Source organism: Elephantulus edwardii, unplaced genomic scaffold, assembly GCF_000299155.1.
Source record: "Elephantulus edwardii isolate Elephantulus edwardi_28Jun2011 unplaced genomic scaffold, EleEdw1.0 scaffold00090, whole genome shotgun sequence".
NCBI classification, from domain to species: domain Eukaryota; kingdom Metazoa; phylum Chordata; class Mammalia; order Macroscelidea; family Macroscelididae; genus Elephantulus; species Elephantulus edwardii.
This window is the reverse complement of record NW_006399840.1, coordinates 1351548-1366885: the sequence shown is the minus strand read 5'-3', so window position 1 is coordinate 1366885 and position 15338 is coordinate 1351548. Positions and strand designations below refer to the sequence as shown.

The 15338-nt window shown below is 43.4% G+C and overlaps 1 protein-coding gene across 1 annotated transcript in view; it reads left to right on the top strand.

Annotated features, from left to right (window-relative positions):
- The first annotated feature begins 253 nt into the window (after positions 1–253).
- RNPEP (arginyl aminopeptidase (aminopeptidase B)) overlaps positions 254–15338 on the top strand; it is a 37943-nt gene continuing 22858 nt past the window's right edge. The window contains exons 1-3 of the mRNA XM_006890539.1: positions 254–682; positions 6870–7010; positions 7665–7813. Of these exons, the coding sequence (XP_006890601.1) occupies positions 254–682; positions 6870–7010; positions 7665–7813 (719 nt within the window). The remainder of the gene's footprint in view (positions 683–6869; positions 7011–7664; positions 7814–15338) is intronic.

Genomic DNA, 15338 nt, shown 5'->3' with positions numbered 1-15338 from the left:
AGGTCCGAGAACAAGATGACCCATTACAAGAGGGAGTGACACTGTGCCCCCGGGCGTGGGCCTATCAGACAGCAAGGCTGGCGCAGGACAGGCACCTAACATCAATGAAAAGGCCTGGGCATTAGAGCGACCCAGCCTCCCGGAGGCGTGGTGTTTGTGAGGGTGCCGACTGCAGCGGCGCAGAGCCCCGGGCGTGGCCTCCATGCGCCCTCCTTCACCCCCACTTGGCTTTCTCTGTCTGGCGCGCACGAAAATGGCGAGTGGTGGACCTTCGCGCCGGCGGCCGCTGCATTCAGCTCAGGCCCTGGATGTGGCCTCAGGATCCAGCTTCCGTGCCTTCGAGATGCTGCATTTACACTTGAACCTGCGGGCCGAGTTTGGCCCCCCGGGCCCGGGCCCAGGAAGCCGGGGTCTTAGCGGCTCCGCGGGCCTGGAGCTGCGGTGCCTGGAGGAGGGCAGCCCCGAGCTGCTGCTGGACTCGCACCCCTGCCTGGAGGTGACGGCGGCGGCGCTGCGCTGGCTCCGGCCGGACGGGGAGGACCTGCCCCTGGAGCCTGTGTCCTTCTCCATTCGGCCCTTTTCCCATTACGGCCAGGTCTTGTGCGTGGCGCTGCCACAGCCTTGCCGAATTGGTGACCGCTTCCTGGTGCAGTTCACCTACCGCGTCGCAAAGGGACCCGGGGTGAGTGCGCCCCGCGTTCCCAGACCTCACTCTCCCTGCTTCTCCTGCTCGTGTTCACCCCCGGGGCCCTAGTGCAAGCTCGGCGACCCTGTTTCTTTTAGGGCTATCAGGTTTTGCTTCTGTCCTCCTGCCCTCCCAGGCTGGTCTGAGTTAATCCAGGAGCCCTCTTACCCCAGACCCCAGCTGGAAATCAGGTTTGGTTTCCAGTTCCTGCTGTAGAAAATAACCCCCCTCCTTTCTCTAGATAACCAATTCCACACACATCCAGCTTAATACTGAATACTGAGGCCTTTTGGGGTCTCTGATGCATCGGTGAGCACCTTCATTCTGCTTTCCAGCAGCCCTGGACAATGTGGGATGCTGACTCAATGTAGTCTTTTAATTCTCCGGGTTAAAACAACTCTGAAACCCAGGTTTTTGTGTTTCTACGTGTGAAAGTCCCAGTTAGATGAGCAAAAGAATTAGCGAGTAGGAATGAGAACGGAAGTAGGAAGCTGTGGCGATTTAGGGGGTCGAGAGTGGCTCTGCTGACCTGCAGGTCAAGGCAGTCACAGTAATGGTTGGAATCTGTTAGAAAGATGAACACTTGTCCTGAATAATTTCGAGCTCAAAAAAAAAAAAAAAGGCCAAAAGGAAGGTCTGTTCCATTTTGCCTGGCAGTGAGTAAGGGAAAGATTTCAAGTACAAGTGAGAACTGAATTAGGATGTTCCAACGAGCTGGATTGCCGCAGTGGCTTAAGCAGTGGGGCTCTAGTGTGTCAGAGATGATGAGGATGGCACAGCATAGGACAGGTTTGGGTTGGCTGTTTATAGGGTCGCTATGAGTCATACTCCACGGCACCTAACAACAAAGAATTAGAAGTGAAAACTGGAATTGCAAAGTGCTAAACTTTGTGTGAGGGATGGTGAGGACGGCACAGGGATAGGAGAGGCTTCACATCAGTTTTAATGGGGTTGCTATGAGTCATACCTGGCCCCACCACACTTAAAATAGGAAAACAATGGATTAAAAAAAAAAGAGAAAAAAAAAAAAAAACCCCAAGCAAACAATAAGGGGGAATTCTGACATCATGTTAGGGAGTTGTGCTGCTGACCCATGTCAGTCCGTGGGCTGCTTTGTGGGAGAGAGATGGGCAATCTTGTGTATTTTAGAGCTTTTGTAAACCCACTGAAGGGTCAGCTGGAAGTTGGTTCAGAGTCGATGGCAATGAATTGTGGTTCTTACAGGCTTTCTATGTGGGGATTCGAATCCATCTGTTGCTCCTGTGGAGAAAAGATGGACTGTTTCCTTTCAGCTTGACATTAAAGAGTTTGAGTACAAGAACTCTGGTGACTAGTTCTTTTCTTTTTTTTTTTTAATTTTTTTGACTAGTTCTTTTCATATTGTGGAATTCACGAAAATCCATCAGTAGCTGCTCTGCGGGGCAGGGGACAGGGTTGGGTGGGTCGTGTGGGCAAGTTGGACAGTCTTTTCCCATCAAGATTTATTTGATAGAAACTTGTTGGAGGGTCACTACGCCTTGGAATGGACTCTGGCAATGAGTGGAGGGTGAGGCTTGATAAAGAGTGGCGGAGTCCAGTGAGCTGTAATTGACTGGTGGAGATGAAGTGGGGCTCCATGTGGGCCAAAGTGGGCATTCTTCTCCGTAGTAGTCACAACCCAGTAGACATTGCAAAGGTTGCTGTTGAGGATTCCCATCGTTGGAAGCCCTCTGGGGCAGTTCTAGTCTGCCTTATGGGGTCAGCAGAAGTTGATGGGATCAGTTTGGTGTTGGTGTTTTAAGCTTTCTGACCTGATTTTCTCACTGTTGGCTGAACTTAAATCTGTGTGTGAGAGAGGCAGATATTTCAAATAAGGGGATGGAAAAGTTCTTCAGCCTGTATCTGTAAGAATCAGTCAGAAAATCCTTCATAGAGAGACCTTAGGCAGCACCTCTTAGTGGGTTGTAGATTTCATAATTCACTGCTTGCCTGTGATTGGAAACCTGCTTAACTGGGCAGCAGTTCCTCTTTATTCTTAGAATGGGCTCAAAGGGCGTTTCTGTTTTCACCAGTGATATAATAAATGGAAATTGTGATTAGTTCTTTTTTCTTAACACAGTAATTTTATTTATTGTTTTTAGGAGTGTACACAGCATAACTTTGTGTTTCTTGCATGTGCCTTTTAGTGATGGACTGAACATGCTTGAAATTTAGTCATTCTAACTCTTCTTTTCAGAGGTGTTTCTCTTAATTAACCTAAATGCACTACCCTTCAAGCTCCTGTTTAATCTTTGAAATTGCTGTTGCCACTTTGATCTCCAGTAGATATTAAAAGTTGCTCAAGTCAGACTTTTTTTCAGGTGTTTTTTAAATGAGTTAAGCTAGACTGTTGTTTAGTTTTAAGACGATTTCTGGGGATATTTTTGGTTTAAGGTTTAAAGATTATCACAGGGCAATAGTTTCAGGGGTTTACCTAACCTTTATGGGTCTAAGATGTCTGGAGTCTTTTTAAAATTACATGATTCCATTATTTTTCTGTGGAATCTTTGATCAAAATAGTAACAGTAGCTGGTACCATTTTGTTTTTCTGGTCTCATGGCAAAGGATGAAAAAAAAAGTTAATTGTTTTTTAAAATATGAAAATCCAAATGGAAAAAGGATTCTCAGAGATAAAAGAAAAACCCAGTGCTCTATGGGAGCCCTGGGGGTCTGGTTCATAGAGTGGTGCACTGCTAAACTGAAGGTGGCGTCTTTCTGACAGTTCAGAAAAAAGGTGGGCTGTGTCCTCACGATTTACAGCCTCAGACGTCCATTAGATGGTCAGCTATGAGGCAGTTCCAAACCCAGGACAGTGAGTTTCTGTACGGTTAACGTAAACCTGGAAATGGTTGGCTACTGTGCTATATTCTTGTTGTGTACCATTGGGTCGGAACCAATCCATAGCTGACCCTCCAGAGGGTTTTCAGAGGCAGTTGATGACACGGGAGGAGATTGCCCATCGTTCTCCCACAGAGCAGCTGGTGGATTCAAACCACGTGCCTTTGGGATTGCAGTGCTGAGTACTAGGCCACCAGAGCTCCCTAGTTCCTGGTTTATGGCATAGTCTCTAGGGAGTTGCACTGCTTATCTCTGACAATTTTGATCCACTGTCCTCAGGAGACAGAGTTGAGTTGTGGAACCTTGATGAAGGTTTACATATAAGTCAGAACTGACTGAACAGCAGGGAGTTTAAGTGTTGAGAAAAATTCAAAAGAGGATTGTAAAAATTAAGCCCTTCCTGAATTTGCCTTTTCAAGTAACTTCCCCTCAAATGAAGCATCAGATAGACTGAGATTTACTGGCCCACAAATGGCTGCATTAATGACACTTGTGCTTCTTCCTCTCTTCTCATTGACACCATACCATCCCAGTCTGTCATCATTCCAGATTGTCACTTTACTCACATGTAACAGCGTCTACTTGACTTCAAACTCCATAATGTAACAGCCTCTACTTGACTTCAAACTCTGTAACGTACATAAAACCAGGCTCCTTCCTTCACTTCATTTTATTCTATTGTGCCTTAAAAAACATAAACAAAAATAATGAGTAAAGAATTATGATGGAGGAGATGATCTGCCCTCCCTACAAAAAAAATCCCACAAAACAAAAGCCCACTGTAGTCAGATTGATTCCAACTCACAGTGACCCTGTAGACAGTAGAACTAAGCCATCCCTTTCCTAAGACTGTACATTTTAATGGGAGTAAACTACCGGCAGAGCAGCTGGAGGATCAAACAGCTGGCCCTTCTGTTAGCTGCCCTACACATAACTCACTGCCCTGAGGGCTTTTGGAAGGCATGCTAGCCAGAATTTGTTATCACGGGCCACCCCCTCCCTAGTCCAGTGCTTGTCATTTATATAAATGTCTTTATATAAATCACCTGATAGGATCCTGTGTCCTTTTAAGAACTTAGCACTGCAGTCTCAAGGCATGTGGTTCAAATTCACCATCTCCTTCATGGGAGAAGGATGGGTGGTCTCCTCCCATGGGAGTAACTGCTTCTGAAAACTTGCTGAGGGTCAGGTCTGACTCAAGACATAACACAACAACTTGCTAAGAGATTATAGAAGATTGTATAGGTGTTAGTCCTTAGTGTCAGCCCATTAAGATTAAGTTTTAGTTAATAGACTTTATCCTTGGTTGGTGCCAAGAAATAATGTGCCTGACTGTTAACTAAAAGACTGGCTCAGGTTTGCCTAGAGGCAGCTTTCAAGAAAGACTTGATGATCTGCTTCTGAAAAAATCAGCCATTGAAAACACTGTGAAGCATAGTTCCACTTCAGTGCTCACGGGTGACCAGGAATTGGAATTGACTCAACTTGTAAGTTGATAGTTGACTGTCTTTTCTCTCCTCAAACAGCGTTAAGTTGAACAGATAGTACCAAGTTCCATAGTCTCATGTACATACATATACACAGCATCCCATATTAGCATTTTACATTAGTATGAAATGTGTTATAGTTAGTGAACTGATGTTATCATTTATCCAGTTTCCTTAGTTTTTACTTAATATCTTTCTATTCTGGGATCCAGTCCATATATTTCTATTTTATATTTATATTAAATGTTGTTATTGTGTACTGTAGAGTCTAAACCGAACCATAGCTCACCCTCCAGCGGGTTTTCAGAGGCGTTAAATTTGTATAAATATAACATATTTAGCTGTCATATCTCATTCAACTTTTTTGGCTATGATAGCTTTTCAGACTTTCCAGAGTTTGTTTGACCTTAAGGAGAGCTAAGTAACTTCTTAACTCATTGTTGTGGAGTTGCAGGCAGCTCATGGCCAGTCCTTTAGCTGTGACTTGAATGGGAGGCAATTGCCCCATCTTTCTCCTGTGGAGCGTCTGGATTCCAGTCACCAGAGATGCTGCCCCCTACCACGTAGGGCCCCAGAGCTCTATTCTGGACGAGAGCGAGGCAGGTTCTTGTAGAGGATACCCTTCACCTGGAATTTGTCTGATATTTTCCCCTAAGATTAAACTGAGTTTGTGAGTTTTTGAGGAGCTTATCACAGAGGAAAGAGTACCATATTCAATACATCCTTTCAAGGGTACGTACTACCAAGCTGATTCAGGATTGTAGATGTCGACCTTGATCACGTAGTTTTGGAGTTGCTTTTTATTTATTTATTTATTTTCTTATTTTGTCATTTTGTGTGTGTGTACCGTTAAATCAGATCTGACTGGTACAGGAGGAGACTGCCCCGCCTTCTCCAGCAGAGCATCTGGTGGATTCGAACCACACACCTCTGGGATTGCAGTGCATCTTCTTGCCACTAGGCCACCAGAGCTCCTTTGGAGTTGCTTTTTAAATTCTGTTTTCCCTGTGGTATTCTTTGGAAGCTACTCACCATAATTTTCACACAACTGCACAAGCATAACAACTCCAGCAAAGAAAAACCTAGCATCCCACTGTGGCTTCCAAGCCTTTTAAAATTGGTCTCAGATACTTGCAGTGGTGTCCTGGGCCCTTTGTTGTACCTGTCCACTTTGCAGAGCCCACTTCTGTCACTTGTCCTTCATCGAGTTCCTCTGAAGACGGCCTGTTCTTTCCAACATTTAAATCCTGCTTGTTTTTGAAGGCTCATTTTTTACTGTTTTGATGAAACCTCTTTGTGGAATAATCCAATCCTTTTCTAAATAAATGCCATTTGATCCTCATATATACTAAGACAGTTATAGCACAGTTCTGTCTGAGCTAACATCTTTTAAGATTTGCCCTTGGTTTAAGGGCTATCAGCAAACCGATTAAGAGTCCCAGTATATCTCTTCCCAAAAGAGGAGTTACAGCGATTTTAGAATGTGCATCAGCCTTTGATTCTTGTCTGTCAAGTTCTCCTTTGCTAGCACCTCTTATCAAGTTCTGCTTTTCCATGTATCTTGTGTCTTTTATATCTATCACACGTTCACAGAGAGTTACTTCCATCTTTGTGTTTTGGGGAAAAACAGAATGTCAGAGTCAGAGGCCAGCTCTGGAATTCCTGAGATAACTTTTGGGAACCAGTGAGGACCTGGCCCTTGGTGGTAGCTCTACCCTATGAGTTGTAGGAGAGAACCTCCTCATTGTCGCTAACTTGAAATTCTCTCATACCAGTGGGCTCCTTTTCTCTGAGGGCCAATCCCATGGAGGTGTCAGATCTGACGTGTTCTGTCCCCTTAGGTGTGCTGGTTGACTCCCGAGCAGACAGCAGGAAAGAAGAAGCCCTTTGTCTATACCCAAGGTCAAGCCGTGCTAAACCGGGCCTTCTTCCCTTGCTTCGACACTCCTGCAGTGAAATACAAATATTCAGCCCTCATTGAGGTAAGGGGACTAAGGTTAGATGTGCCTACTCTTGGGATTATTAATTTTAGATCTACATTCCATTTGGTAAATCATAACATCATTCCAGGGAGGGGAAAATAAAACTCTTTCCTCCCAGATACTCCCCACGTAAAGAAATTGCATATAGCCTCCTCCTATTAGTGTAGCACAGATGAAGTTTCTTTCCTTTTCTGTTTCTAAAATACTGAATACTACTAAAAACATGGATATTTATACCAAGTTACAGCATACACAGTTACATATATTAAAATGGTTAAAAGTTACATATATTAAACTGGTTAATAATGAACAAATTATCACTAAGTAAAAATAGAAATATTCCTGTCATTGAAGAGTAGACAGTTTCATATCAGTATTGTGCTTAGATCCTGGATTGTTGTTCTTCTGTTCCACTGGAGGAGGCTTGGTAAAAAGGCTCCTAGAATGATATGAACAATACTTCTTAGACCATAATGCGGGACCTGTCAGAAACACCAAGGTCACTGTAACTGCCCAGACCAAACAAAGTTTCTTAAAACCTGTGTGTTCCTCACCTTGTCTCTGGATGACTGTCACCCACCACAGGTTGCAGGTCAAGCTAATGTAAAGGAGATTCTCTCCAGGTGAGATCTCCTAAGCTTTCTCTGTTGTCAGGTCCCAGATGGCTTCACAGCTGTGATGAGTGCTAACACCTGGGAGAAGAGAGGTCCAAATAAGTTCTTCTTCCAGATGTGTCACCCCATCCCCTCCTATCTGATAGCTTTGGCCATTGGAGATCTGGTTTCGGCCGAAGTTGGACCCAGGTAGGAGCCAAAGACCCCACAAGCAAGATTGGATCCACTGAGAGGCAGGGTGGAGTCAGATCAGTGGCCCTGCTGGGGGGATTTTGGGGGCCATATCAAACCCTCTCTTTGGGGTATGTAGCTTTTAGAGGAGAATGAGGCACGAGTCCAGCTGGACCAAATGCCCTTTTCTGCTGTCAGGAATGAGGTCATCAGAGCTGCTGGCTGTAACTGCTGGCCGGGTCTGGCAGCAGGTTGAGAAGCTTCCTTTTTATTAATATCTTTAAGTTCTAAATTTCTGTTTGACAGCTATATTTGCTCTTTCATTTCCGTACATCCTCTCTCCATTTGTGCTACTATGCAATTATTGGAAGGAAACACTTCACTTTGACTCATTTCTTCCCTCCTGAGAAAGAAGTAGAAGCTTCTTTCTGTCTGTGGCAGATGTTTTAACCTCTGGTGAAAGAGATTATTTTCTATGAGATTAGGTGGATTTGGTGGAGATTTTAGAAAAGATCTTTTCAAGCTTTCTTGAGAAAAGAAATTTGACCTGGAGTGTTGGTTTTAATCCCAGCTTATATGATCTGCCATCAAAACTTAATCTTGCTGTGAGATCCTTGAAAGTTGACCTGTGGAGAGGTGCCCCTTCTCCTGGTTCTGGCTGGTCTTTATCTTTGACCCTGCTTTTGGTTCCTGAAGATGATAGTGTCCTTCTCTGGATTAGTTACAACCTATGTCAGAACAGGGCTCAGTAGTGTCAGGAATCTTAGTTCCTAGGAAGCAGGTGGAAGAAGAGATAGAATTCCATTGGTAAGTATTTCCAGCACACACAAAACAATGCCAATCTTAAAAGACAATGTGTCTTTTCTTGAAAGATTATCTTCTTTCTAATAGATAAACAGGGAGATGCCATCTTTACAATAGATAGGAAAATAGGCAAGAAAAGAAATGTCAGTTTAGAGAGTTTGCACTTAATAAGGTCCTCTAGAATAAGCCCTGGGAAAGTGAAGAACAATATATTCAAAACATGTTCAGTAGGAATGATTCCTCTGAATTCTGTGTAGTAAAATGGTAACATAATACATCAGTCTGTTTAATTGTTATTGATATTTTCCCAAGAAGTGCACAGTGCTTTCCTCCTTGGTCTTTTCTTGGACCTTAAACAGTAATATGTGGAATGTGCTAAAAGGGAATGCCTTTTAGCAAAGTATGGCACTGATCCGAGTCTGTTACCGCAAGAGGAAGGTCGTATATGCTAGAAGGCCCTTTGCTGTGTCATCTTGTCAGGTCCTCCTGTGAGCTCAATGAGGGAGATGTTTCACTCTCATTGTGGGGGAGATTTTACAGGGCAGTGAAACACCTTATGAAGGGTTATGTCGTGGGCAGCAGTGGAACTCAGATTCAGAGATTTCTGTTGCAAATACAGAGTGCTTTTCGATATACTACTGGTGACAGATTTTCTTGGAAATATGGAAGACAACTATTTGGCCAACTGACTGGAAGAGACCCCTATTTGTTCCCATTCCCAAGAAAAGTTGATCCAACAGAATGTGGAAATAATTGAACAGAATCATTACAATCACCTGGAAGAACATCTGGAGATGTTCATTGACGGAGATTGGCCAGAGTTCAGGTTGGGTGTAAAAGAGGCTTTGGTATTCGGGATATCCTGCTCATGTCCTATGGCTCCTGGCTAAAAGTAGAGAAGAACAGAAGTATGTCTGTCTGTTTTATTGACTATGCAAAGATACTTGACTGTGTGGATCATAACAAACTATAACATTGAGAAGAATGTCACCTGCATAACACAGGTTGTTGGTGAGTCTCTCTATGGTCCTGATGCCACATTCTTCTTCACATGGTCTCTTTTCACAAATTATTTGCTCAATATAAAGTCTGAAGAAGTATGAAGAAAGGATACAGCCCTGATGCACACCTTTTCTGATTTTACACCATGCAGTATTCCCTTGCTCTGTTTGTATGTACCATGTCCTCTTGGTCTAGGTATCAGTTTTGTATGAGCATAATGAAGTATTCTGGAATTCCCATTCTTCTCAGTGTCGGTAAGCTATAATTTGTTATGATACACACCATCAAATACTTTTGCATAGTCAATAAAACATAAATGGACATTCTTCTTATAGTCTCTGCTTTCTGCCAAGATCCATCTGAAATCAGCAATGATGTTCCTTATTGTTACAACTTCTTCTAAATCCAGCCTGGAGTTCTAACATATCTCTGTTGTTATACTGTTTCTAGCCATTTGCTGTTGTTTCTAGTCATTTTTGAATGATATTCAGAAAGATTTTACTTGTATGTGATATTAATGATAATTCGGTAATTTCCACATTCTGTTAGATCACCTTTCTTGGGAATAGGTGCAAATGTAGATCTCTTCCAGTTGATAGCAAATACCTTCTGCCTTCTTGCTCTCTATCCTGATGTTGTAGTTGTTGTAAGGGAACCTGTATGGGTTCATGTAGTGATGCTGTGGACACCAGAAATGAGCCTCACCCCATCCTCATCTCCTTTGTCATCCTGTGTAACCCGTATCATCCTCGTTCTCACATCTCTAATATACTTGATCCTGTTGTTACAGCCACTGTGTCAGTCCACTTCTCTGAGGTCTTCTCACACTGACAGTCCACCTTTTTAAACATGATATCCTTTCCCAAAGACTGGCCCCTCGTAACAGTATGCCCAGAGTTTGTGAGATGAAGCTCTTTGCCTCCAAGGAGCACCCTAGTTTCACTGTCTCTGAAATACACATTTTTGTTCCTTTGGCAGTCTGTCAATAGAATATTTAATACTCTTCTCCAACTCTGTAACTCAAAGGCATTGATTCTTCTTCTGCCATCCTCATTCATTGTCCAACTTTCACATTTGAAGTAAGTAATGGAAAAGACCATGGCTTAAATCTGGCGCACCTTTGTCTTTAAACTAACATCGTTGATCTTCAGAAATTTGGAGAGGTCCTTGAAAGCCGATTTTCCTAATGCAACATGTCTTCTGATCTCTTGAATCCTGGTACCAAGAGTGTTGATTATGGATCCAAGCAAGGTGACAACTTCAGTATTTTTTCATCTATTATGATGTTGCCTAGTGGTGAGGATCTTTGGGTTGGTTTTTTTTTTTGTTGTTGTAGTGGTGTTTTGTTTTTTGTTGGTTTTTTTTTTTTTTTTTACTTTTTTATTGTTGTTGTGTACTGTCAAATCAGATTCGACTGGCACAGGAGGAGATTGACCCTTCTCCAGTGGAGCATCTGGAGGATTCAAACTGCACACCTTGGGATTTGCAGTGTAGCTTCTTGCCACTAGGCCGCCAGGGCTCACTTAGGATCCTTGTTTTTTCATTTGGAGATGTAATGCACAATGAAGGCTGTGGTCCTTGATCTTCCTTTTTTTTTTTTTTTTTAAATTTTTATTATTTTGTGTGCGTGTACCGTCAAATCAGATCTGACTGGTACAGGAGGATATTGCGCCTCCTTTTCCGGCAGAGCGTCTGGTGGATTCGAACCGTGTTCCTCTGGGATTGCAGTACAGTTTCTTGTCACTAGGCCACCAGAGCTCCCCTTGGTCCTTGATCTTCTATAGCTGGTGTTTTAAGTCCTCTTCGCTTTCAGTAAGCAAGATCATGTCATGTACATAACACAAATTGTTGATGAATGAAGAAGTTAAAGCTTTACTGAAGGTGTTAGGAAAAAAAAATTAGGCTCCAAGGATTGATGGGATACTATGGACATGTTTCCAGAAACAGATGCAGCCTTGGATGTGCTCACCAGTCTGTGCTAGGAAATATGGAAGAAAAGCTACCCCTTACTTGTTCCCCATTCCCAAAAAAGATGATCCAACAGAATGTGGATTATCAAACAGAGCTTTAGTTTGCTTGGCTCCACAGTCAACACTCTTGGCACCAGTAGCCAGGAAATTAAAAGGCGTATTGCCATGGGAAAGTCTGCTGTTAGGGACCTCTCCAGGGTACTGAAGAGCAATGGTGTCACTCTGGAGACTAAGGTGCGTCTGATACAGGTCATGGTCTTTGCAGTCACTGGTTATGCATCACAGAGTTGGACAATGACCAAGGAGGATAGAAGGAGAATTGATGCCTTTGAGCTGTGGTGCAGGAGAAGAGTATTGAGAGTACCATGGACTACTAAGAAAACAAACAGATACATCCTGGAAAAGGTTAAACCAGGTGGCTCCTTGGAGGCAAGGATTCTGAGGCTCCGTCTAACATACTTTGGACATGTTGTAAGGAGGGACCGGTCCTTGGAGAGGGACATCATGCTTGGGAGGCTGAAGGGACAGAGCAGGAGGGGAAGACCCTCTGTGAGGTGGATTGATTCAGTGACTGGGATAATTGGGATGGGAGTGTCGGAGACAGTGCGATTGACACAGGACAGAGCAGAGTTTAGGGCTGTTGTACATAGGGTTGCTGTGAGTCGCAAGTGACTCGACAGCACATAACAACAACATTAATATCACATGCAAGTAAAATCTTGAGAAGATTTTAAAAAATGGCTAGAACAGTACATCGACAGAACTTAGAGAAGTTCACGGCGCCTTTGGGAGAGCCTGTGGCACCAGGGATATCATTGCTGATGTCAGATGGATCTTGGCAGAAAGAGAATACCAGAAGCATGTCTATATTTTAGAATACAGAATACCAGAAGGATGTCTCGATTTTATTGATAGTGTGGGTTAAGCAAAACAACCAGCTCAACCCAAATGATGGCTGACATTGAGAAAAATGGGAATCCCAGACACTTAATTGTGCTTACGCAGACCAAGAGGTGGTTGTTTGAACAGAGAGAAGGAACATTGCCTGGTTGGGCTGTATCCTTTCTCCATACCTGTTCAGCAAATAATTTGAGAAGCTGGACTTTATGAAGGGAAATGTGGAATCAGGATCCGACTCATCCTGATGGGATAGTGATCCTACAATTTCCAGTTGTATCTTCTGCTCCTGTCCAAGGAGCAAATGTGTTCTTTGTGCTGCCAACGCAAAGGCCAGTGGTCCAGTTCACCAGCTGCTCCACAGAAGAAACATGTGGATTCTCCTCCTACACAGTTAAAACCCACTGAAGGGTCTCTTGTTAGTGGGTTCTGACTGGATGGCACACGACAATGACTTCTGTACAGGTATATATTTTGAGTTCAGTTTCAGGCCACTGACATAAAGCAGATAGCGCAATAAAGCAAATCACAGGCATATTTGATTAGTAAAGGCCGTTGAAACTCTTAAGCTCTGGTGGTGTAGTCCACAAGGATCTCTGGTACTAATGTCTCTGACTGTTCGAATCTACCAGCGGCTCCACAGGAGACAGACAGGCAGCCTCCTCCCATGCCCACTACAGAGTCAGCTCTGAGTCAGCTCCAGTGACTTTTGAGTTTATTGTTGCAATTGTATTGCAAAAGTTTACAAAGATAATTTAGAAGAAAAATGTCTTTATCCAGTTTAAACACTTAATTGTTGCGATTTGCCTATACCCTCCAATCTAGAGGACTGTCACTCCCTTCTATTAACATATTAATTGGGTGCTTTGACTTTGTATTAAGGATGACCTTTTAAAAGAATGTTGTTATTGTTGTCCTGCATTGTCAGAACAGACCCATAACTGATCCACAGGGGAGGCTTTTAGAGGCAATTACTCAGCTAGGAAGTTTAAAACTGTGTGATTTTTAAATTGTTGGTAGGTGCTATCATGTCACCTGCCACTCACAGCAACCCTGTGAACAGCAGATCTGAATATTGTCCTGTTGTGCACCATCATCCTCACTGCTTCTGATAGGTTCAAGCCCATCACTACAGCCACTGTGTCAGTCCTTCCTGTTGAAGGTCTTTTTGTCTTTCTCTGACCCTTTAACTTTCCCAGGATGATGCCATTCTTGAAAGACATGCCTTCTTGACAACATGCACCCTAATTATGTTGGGCAAACTGTCACCTTCCTTGACTCTAGGGAACTTCGTAGTTGTGTTTCCTCCAAGACAGACGTGTTTGTTCTTTTGGCAGTCCATGCGATATTCTGTGTTCTTCTCCATAATGCTTTTGCTATCCTAGATCTTGGCTGAAAGCAGAGAATACTAGAAGAATGTCTGTCTGTGTTTCATTGACTGTTCTAAGGCATTTGACTGTATGGATCACAGCAAATTGTGTCTAATCTAGAGAAAAATGGGAATCCCAGAACACTTAATTGTGCTTATGCGAAACCCTTACTTGGACCAGGAAGCAATCTTCAGAAGAGACCAAGGAAACACTGCATGGTTCAAAATCAGGAAAGGAGTTTGTTAGGAATACATCCTGTCTTCTTACCTTTTTAGTCTATATGCAGAACAGATCATTTGGGAAGCTGGACTTTATGAAGAGGAGTGTGGCATCAGGATTGGAGGAAGACTTATCAACAACCTATGGTATGCAGATGACACAACCTTGATTGCTGAGATTGAGGAGGACCTGAAGCACTTGTTGTAGATGATCAATGACTGTAGCCTTTAATATGGATTGAAGCTCAACATCAAAAGACAAAGATTCTCACTACTGGGCCAATTGTCAGCTTCATGAAAGGTGGAGAAGAGATTGATCAGTTTGCTCAGTTCCATAGTCAGCATTCTTGGCACCAGCAATCAGGAAACAAAAGATGAATTGCATTAGGAAAATCTGATGGCAGGAACCTCTCCAGGGTGCTGAAGAGCAGTGATTTCAGTCTAGAAACTAAGGTGCACCTGGTCCAGGCTATGGTCTTCTCAGTTACTTGCTATGCATCAGAGATAGCTGGACAGTGAGTAAGGATGAAAGAAGAATTGATGCCTTTGAGTAGTGCAAGAGAAGACTATTGAACACACCATGGCCTGCCAAGAGAAAAAACAGAAGAGAAGGTGAAGCCAGTTTGCTTGTTGGAGGCAAGGATTTTTAAGCTCCACTTCACATATTTTGGCATTACCAGGCGAGACCAGTTTTTGGAGGACATCATGCTTGGAAGGGTGGAGGGACAGCACAGGAGAGAAAGACCCTGGACAAGATGAATTGACACAGTAACTGGGGTAATAGGGGTTGGTGTGTCAGAGACAGTGATATTGGATCAGAATATGGCAGGAGTAAGCTAGTGTGCATAGGGTCTCTATGAATTGAAGGTGACTCAGTGGCATATAACAACAACATTAATTTTCCAACTTTCAGATGCGTAGGAAGTAACTGAAAACACCATGACTTGGGTCAGACACATCTTAGCCTTTAAATTGATGTCGTTACTTTTTTACACTTTGGAGAGGTCCTCGGGAGCAGATTTTCCCATTGTAATATGTCTGATTTGACCACGAGTGTCACCTGGAGACGGCCGTCGTTAAAGCCACAGCCACATGCACACATTGTGGAATCATGCCCACTCTCAACTGTCTGGTTCATCTGCACATGCTTCCCTGTAAGACTCACAAGTAGCGAATCCACCAGATGCTCTGCCGGGGAAGGAGGGGCAATCTCCTCCTGTACCAGTCAGATCTGATTTGACGGTACACGCACACAAAAATAATAAAATAAAAATTTAAAAAA